The following is a 7,655-nucleotide window of genomic DNA, read 5'->3' as shown; positions in this document are numbered from 1 at the left end:
TTGATTAACCTGGAGCAACTGCCATTTGGTTACCAGGGTACTAGGGATTTGTTTAGCCTGGGGCTAACATACCTGTTTCTCAGTACTTTACTGTAGCCATCTGGCCTTGCCCCATCACAGTACTTAATTGTCAGCTTGGTACATCCCACAACCTACACTAATATATCTGCAGCCTTGCTACCTAGATGTCAGGAAAGTAATTGTTTTACTAATATTGCATTCAGCTATATTAGTGAGAGAACTTGTTTTTAGGGGGAAAATCAGTTGTGAGGTATGTTGTGACTGTGCGAGTTAAAGAAAATAGTTCATTTGACAGAAAACCCATGCATCCTATCCCTCTTCTCCGCTCTGATTGGTCCAAACTTTCTTTTCAAGGTGAGAATATAAATCAATACCAAGAAAAATGGCCATGCAAGCAGCATGTGTGTCAATGAGTCATCTCATGCCTCTGGCTAAAAGGCTAAGCTAGTTGGTAAAACACTAGCATCTTTGCTTCCAGAAAGGTCAGATTTACCATTCTAATGAGTTACCCCAGCATTAGGTGATTTCAGTTTTCACAACTGAAGGACAACTGCAGGTATTGCAAGCTATGCCTGAGGTAAGGTTATCATATATAGCTCTTTTGTCTCTGTACATCATCATGTGTGATGATAGACTTGTACTGTTATGATTACAATGCCCGCAATAGCTAAGCTTAATCCACATGACCATAATGAAGCTCAGTTGTTCACTTTCTGTTGTGTATTCAGAACACATTTTCATCCCACGTGCATCAGTGTGTGGTTTCAGAACATTTTGGGGGTGAATGTTGAACACCTCTTTAAGATGAACCTGGAAAATAGTCTTTATTGCCACACCAGCACCACTGCTTTTGCTCATTGCTACACTTCAGGACTGGCAAAACTAACCAGCAAAAAATAATGCCTTCAGAAATAGTTTGTGTGTAATTCCAAAGTACATAAAAATGATTTATTGAGTTATGGTTATTAGATTTTACTTTCAACATTATTTATTAGAGCTGAAAAGTTTTTAAAACAAATATTAGCTATTCTATTTATCTTGTCATGTTGATAAAACAGCAGGAATCAGGTGTGATTTGTGAATATAGTAGAAATCTACTAACTAGCACATCTTGGTGCACACAGAAACATGCCATCTTAGTTACTTTTCTGGTTATCCGAGACTCATAAGAATACTTTGTCCAGACTTGTAGTCACTTCTGTTTCATAAATTGTTTGAAAGCAAAGCATTAAAACATATAAATTACTGTATTAAGGACAAAGAGCTATCTTTTTTAGAAGCCACAAGAGAGTAAGAAGCTGTCTGAAATGAATCAGTAACTATACAGCAGATGGATTATGTTCGCAAGCTCCATTTCAGACTTGTTTCCTACTATGGGTAGGTTTGCAGACAACACTAGGAGTCTCCATTAAACTGACAAGTTTGCCACTTATCTGTTGTTTAAAGTCACTGAAGTGATTCTCTTCCCTGGCATTTGTTTCAGTTAATACTGTATGCTAGTAGAAATTGCCTGTTTCTATCATCTTGAAGTACATCATGTGAAATGTGGACTATTTAGTATTTGCGTTAATAGGCTAGTTTGGTTGCATGTTAACTGGCAGTAACATTTTTCACCTTTAATACTTAACTTTACTCTGGGTCAGTCCTAAGTAATAAAACCTTTAGTGTCTCTATACAATCTTGAAGTCACTAAAATAGAACTCCATTAATATTCTCCCACACAATCCTCATTATACTGTTACTCACTGGTCATTTTCCACATACTGCACAGGCAAATTAGGCATGAAATACCATTTAACAATAGCATGGATGTTCCTTTGGTAAATTCCCACAGCACAAGAAGCTGAATATTTACCCCAGAGTGTCTGACTACCGGGAATGTCATCAGGTTCTCCATAAACTAATGAAGGAGGGGAGTTTTGTGTTCTTTCTTTTCCTCAGAGTAATCATGCTAATCATTTTCCAGGAAATAAGGGAAGATGGAGTGGAGACCCCAACATATATCCTCAATGAATATCCCTTTCACCTCACCCCTACTCACTCTCCTGCTTCCCTAAAAAGATCTGCTTCTCTTTTATATAATCTCTTTCAAGTGATTCAAAGTTATTCTTTTATCATCTCTCCTCTGAAGAATTATGACAGTAGGAGTTGGAACAGCTTGCATAGCACAGAATTTGTTTCAGAAACCATTTCTCTGGCCACTGTTGTAATTCCCAGGAAGAAAGAAGATAAAATGTCCCGAAACAGATACCAGAGCATGTATGTTTGAAGATCTTTGAAGCTTTCACAGGCGGTCACCAAGTGTAATAGATATATACAAAGGTGCATAAAGGATGCAGTTCATTCATAATGAGAGCTGGTTGGGAATTTTGTCGATAAAACTTTTTTCCATCAGAAAAGATGATTTATCAAAACTGAAACTTTTCACAGAAATGTTTTAATTTCAATGAAACTTCAGTTGTGAAGGCTTCTCAGGTGCAGGATGGAATTGAAAGCAAGTGCCCAGAAAAGTCAATAGCCCAGTGGTTAGAACAGTCATTTGGGCTGTTGGGAGACCCAGGTTCAAGTCCCTGTTCCAAAGGGAAGGGTAAGGAAGGTCCTTGAATCTGGATCTCCAACAGCCCAGGCAAATGTTCTGCTACTGGACTATGGGTGTGTTCTGCTGTGACATAGGAGTAGTTTGACTTCTATATTTGGGGGACAGCTCCAGTCAGGTCAACAGGGATACACACTGGGGAGGGGGCAAATTCCATGCCTACCTTGCAAATTACACATATGGCTGTGGGTCTCCTCCTCCTCCTTTTTAATGAAAAGGATTGAAAAGTCTCATTTTTGTTCCACATAGGAATGAAAACAAATGGTGAAACCTCAATTTTTTTCTTTTCCGCCCAGCCCTAGACATAAAAAATTTTTTTTTTAAACTAGGGAGCATGTAAAGGCAAAACTGATGAACGATCCTTTTGATTTCTCTTTTTATTTAAATTAGCTATCTAAAGTGTATTTTTTAAAAATGCACCTTTTTGATAACACACATTTGGAAATCAACAGAATGAACATATCAGCATAAATACCAAATATTTGCTAAAGACAAAACCAGCTAACCAGTCTTGAATAGTATGAAAAGAAAACCGTGGCTGTGAGGACTGAGCAGGTATCTATATAGCAGCTTCTGAGTTTTTGATTAATGTTAATATTCTGGGATAATAGAAGAAGAAACTTACAGGGAATTGTGAATAGGCTTAAGCCTGATCTACATTTAAAACTTGGGTTGACATAGCTACGGCTCCACACTCCTGAGTGCTGCTATGCCGACATAATCTAATCCCCAGTTTAGATGTAACTAGGTTGATAGAAGAATGCTTCCATCAATCTAGCTACCATCAATTGGGGAGATGGGTTCCTATAGTGATGGAAAAACGCCTTCTCTTACTGTAGTCAGCATCCACTCCGCACCACAGGAGCTATGCCACTGTAGCATCCATGGCATAGTTATGGCTGAAGTCCTTTCCCACTCGGGAACAACAAAACAAACACATTGGATGAGTGCCAACACTCACCCCACTTTCTGGAATTCTTTTATTGGCAGTGTGAAATAACAATACCATAACAAAGCTCAGCCTAGCCTAGAGTTCTTTCTTTCGAATCCCATAGGAACTGTCTGTCTCAGACCCTTATTCCTTCTACCGTCTTAAATCCAATGTAGGGTTAATAAGCCACACCTATCTCAGTGAGTCACCAGAAGTCCATCAGCGTTTTTATACAGCATACCAGCCCTGCTAACATAGTGGGTGCAACATAAGCCCCTGCCAACTGTGATAGGAATATTGCTATATTAAAAGGAAAAGATTTTAAAATGACTACTGCTAACAGAATGTGAGTGGTAATTCACAGTCCCAGCAGAATGGTGAGGGTCAGATCAAAATTTCCATTTCAACTAAGATGACTGTCAGTGTTTTTACGTTGCTGCACAGTATTATTTCCAAGATGCTGCCATCTTAGCCACTGGAGAATCTGGAAAACCCCATTTCATATTAGGGGCTGTGGGGATAAATAAACTTTTTCTTTTAAATTAAATTTAAATTTCACAAGAGAAATACTACCCCTCCCCCAAGTAATTCAAATAACATACTGTGTGGATACAGCGGTTGCTTGTACGTTATGACTACTGCTCCCTTGGCTTGTTGTGCCCTCGTCCTTTTCAGTATTCTGGAGGAACATTCACCGCAGTAATGTGGGCCAGTGTCGATCTTATTACTTTACCTGTTTTATCTTTTGTGAAATTGAGCCGTTAGTCAGAATTGGCTAAGCTGCGGCTCCAGCAATTGGTTAACCATGATGCTTCTCAAACTCATTTCTTTCAAGTAATTTGATTCCCATGTGTTCACTGAGATTGCTTTTTGTGCAGAAAGGAGACAGTATATGCGCGGGAGAGAGGGTGGGAGTGAGCAGACAAGGACTGTTATGGCTGAGAAATGCAGATTTAAGATAAAACCAAAACATGTTTTAAAAGATCACATTGCACTTTGTCTCCCTTCACCTAAGTCTACAAAGCTAAATGTTTTCATGTTCACTGGATTCAGGCACATTTTGTGCCGAGAGAGTACAAAATAGCAAGTGAAATTCCATCCTTCTGTCTTAGTGTATTAGTTATGCAGAAAGGCCATGTGATTGTCTTTTTCAGTAATATTGCCAGAAAAAAATGTGTAAAGTAATTAGGTTTATTTTTTTTCCTGTGTGTGTGTAACTGTTGTCAGAAAAGGCTCCTATAGATTTTAAGATAGTTTTTGAAATCATAAGCAGAATTCAGTGTTTTTGTTTTGTTCCCCAAGCTGTTTCTTTCACATCCTGGCTATTTAGTGGTAAATGAGCACCAATATTGTAGATTAAGTTCTTTTTAAGGTTATTTAGTATGGAAGCATTTTTCTAAGTAATGTACAACTTACTCAGAGATTTATAATTCCATAAAATTGAGAATATTTTATCGCAGCTTTGGGAAAGAACCCTGCAGTGGGGAGGAAAATCAAGTCTTAAAGGCAAATCTTGCTAGAAGTAGACTTGTCCTGTAACTAAACATTCCATGTATAAACAATGGTAAAATTTAGATGTCTGAAATATGCTTGGCATTACTACCCAACCATTGTATGGCCATGCAAACGTGTCAATTACAAGGCAGGGAAATGCTGGCCTGGTTTGATAGGAAGAGTTTTATTAATTTGCATGTAACAGATGTCTGTTTTAAATGTCTGTTACCCAGCTGAAATGAAATTCATTCAAAGAGTTGGTTTCTTCCCTGGGGTGCATTCGCGTATGTTCGTTTGAATTCAGTGTTACCAGTGTACAACTAGAGCAGAATTTGACCATCTGATACTGTTAAGAGCAGCCCACTTTAGGTTCTGTTAGTTTAGAAAAAAACTTATCATTGGTTTGTGGTATGAGGAATTTGCTTTGATAGCTTAGTGTCGTAGACTCCTAGAAATGTAGGTCTCGAAGGGACCTCGAGAAGTCAAGTCCAGCCCACTGCACTGAGGGAGGACCAAGTAAACTTAACAGCATCCTTGGTAAATGTTTCAAGGATGTGCAACCCTAGGGGATCATACCAGGAAATTGCAGAGAACCCCCATTGATCAACTCCCATTGATTTCAATAAGGGTAGAAGGTCTTTCACACCTCTCTGGTTTGGGGCCCTAAAATGAAAGGTTTATTTTTTTAATAAGAGACGTGCACAATATTTGCATATATTGAATGTTAATACTAATCAAGTGCGATTAATGTCCGTTTGTGTTTTAACCTACTAAATGAATAGAGAGTAGACATCTCATTTGTCAGTTCAAAACTGTGCACCTGAGGAGGGTAAAATTCTTCTTTTGGGGGAAACGATGTTATGGAGACATGATTCAAAGCGAATGGATACTTTGTTTGAAGCATGTAAATACTTTTGTCTGTTTGGCTGACATTAAGGCACACAAACGTAACAATTAAAATAATTCCAAAGAGGTAAGTTTCCTTAAATGCCATGGTCACTGCTCTGGCAATTTAAAAAGATCCTAAAGTGAGTCTAAATGTGCCATTATTACAAATGAGAATTAGACCCATCAAGCTGCAAGGCAATGGACAATCAAGGTCAATGAGGGGTTTTCTTTTTTCAGTTTCAGGAAGTGGGGAACTGTTTCCACTTATGTGGTATGTGAATAAAGTGAAAATACTATACATGTACACTAATGTATACCAGTTTCTTTCTAGCACTTTTACCCTTCTCAGTTGCATTTGACCCACAATTTTATCTCTGCCCGGAATATTTTAATAATCCAACCCACTGAATAGTGTTCACACAGCTCTATTTTTTTTAAAGTACCTATCACAAAAATAGCCTATCCCTTCAAATTTGGAATTTCCTAGGAAAAGTAATGAAAACATCTTTTGGTTTTATACCTATAAACCATGAAGGCAATGAGCTCTATACCGTTGGAAAATTCTTTTCACTATCTTTGGTATATCTGGAAATATCTAAGCTTATATTCAAAATGTTATGCTTAGTAAACTCTTACATTTACAACATTATCTTACATAGTAGATTAGTAGAGGTCTCTAAAATGTGTTACATTTGTTTTCCTCTTTATGAGGCTCTCAGAGTTGGACTTGTGGTTTTACAGGCACTTAGATTTAAAAAAGGTAGATTTTTTAAAACTCAAGATATTTCTAAAACAGTTTTTCTGTATGTTATGAAGCATACACATAATATGTTTGTATGATATAAAGGTTTTATTTTCAGTTCTGTGGTATTACCTGTACTCTACGACTCTTGAATAATAGAGTTTTACCAAATAGAGTTGATCAAAATGTGGGGAAAAAAACTTGCCAATTTTTTTTTTTAATTTAACGCTTCAAAATTTTAAAAAAACGACTAGATATATGCCTGGAAGAAAAACAGGATGATATTTTCATTAAAAAAATGCGAATCATCCTTCTTTAAACTCAAACTATTGTTAAAAAACTTCATCCAAAAACGCAAATTTGGAAAACTTTTACCAACTGTAATCCCCAGCTCCTGCTGATAAAAACATTGTAGCATATGACGTTATCAGATCTTTTATATTTTCCATATGTATTTATACACACACAACTTACCTATTTCTTCTTTTTATTTCCACTCTTTGTTCAGGTTTTCCAAATGAGCCTGCTGCCGTTATTGCCCTTACCACTATTAAGGAATGGTTGAACAAGAATCACAATGAGGTATGAGATAAAAAAAACATTCCTGATCAGATTTCAGGATTACTTAGTTTGACTCCAAAATTGTGAAAGACCATAGCAATAAGTATGCAATTGATCCTTTGAAATTAAGACTATGTAAAATACAACAAAGCAGATGCGAAGGACTGTGTATAGCAGGAGTATTATCATATTTAATAAGCTATATGGAGGCTAAAGGGAAATATATTCTATTTGAAACAATACATTTCCTGTTCATTGTGACATTTCTAGGCAAAGTAAAAACGCATCCTCTGCGTAAAGTTGTTCCTGAGAGACAAAGTTTTCATATAATAATGAAGAGAATCCTGTATTGGGAATGTATATAATGAGCTTCAGTAGAACATCTACCAGGGACAGTAGCTTTTTAGGAGCTGGTTTATACC

General features: G+C 37.1%; 1 protein-coding gene across 3 annotated transcripts in view; it reads left to right on the top strand.

Annotated features, from left to right (window-relative positions):
• Positions 1 to 7,655, top strand: part of MACROD2 (mono-ADP ribosylhydrolase 2) — a 1,390,378-nt gene that overhangs the window by 1,005,776 nt on the left and 376,947 nt on the right. For all 3 annotated transcript variants that reach the window (XM_075064471.1, XM_075064469.1, XM_075064470.1), the window contains one exon: positions 7,181 to 7,254. In XM_075064471.1, coding sequence (XP_074920572.1) covers positions 7,181 to 7,254 — 74 coding nt within the window. The remainder of the gene's footprint in view (positions 1 to 7,180; positions 7,255 to 7,655) is intronic.

This window comes from Chelonoidis abingdonii, chromosome 3 (assembly GCF_003597395.2).
Source record: "Chelonoidis abingdonii isolate Lonesome George chromosome 3, CheloAbing_2.0, whole genome shotgun sequence".
Lineage (NCBI taxonomy): Eukaryota > Metazoa > Chordata > Testudines > Testudinidae > Chelonoidis > Chelonoidis abingdonii.
This window is presented reverse-complemented; position numbering and strand designations above follow the sequence as displayed.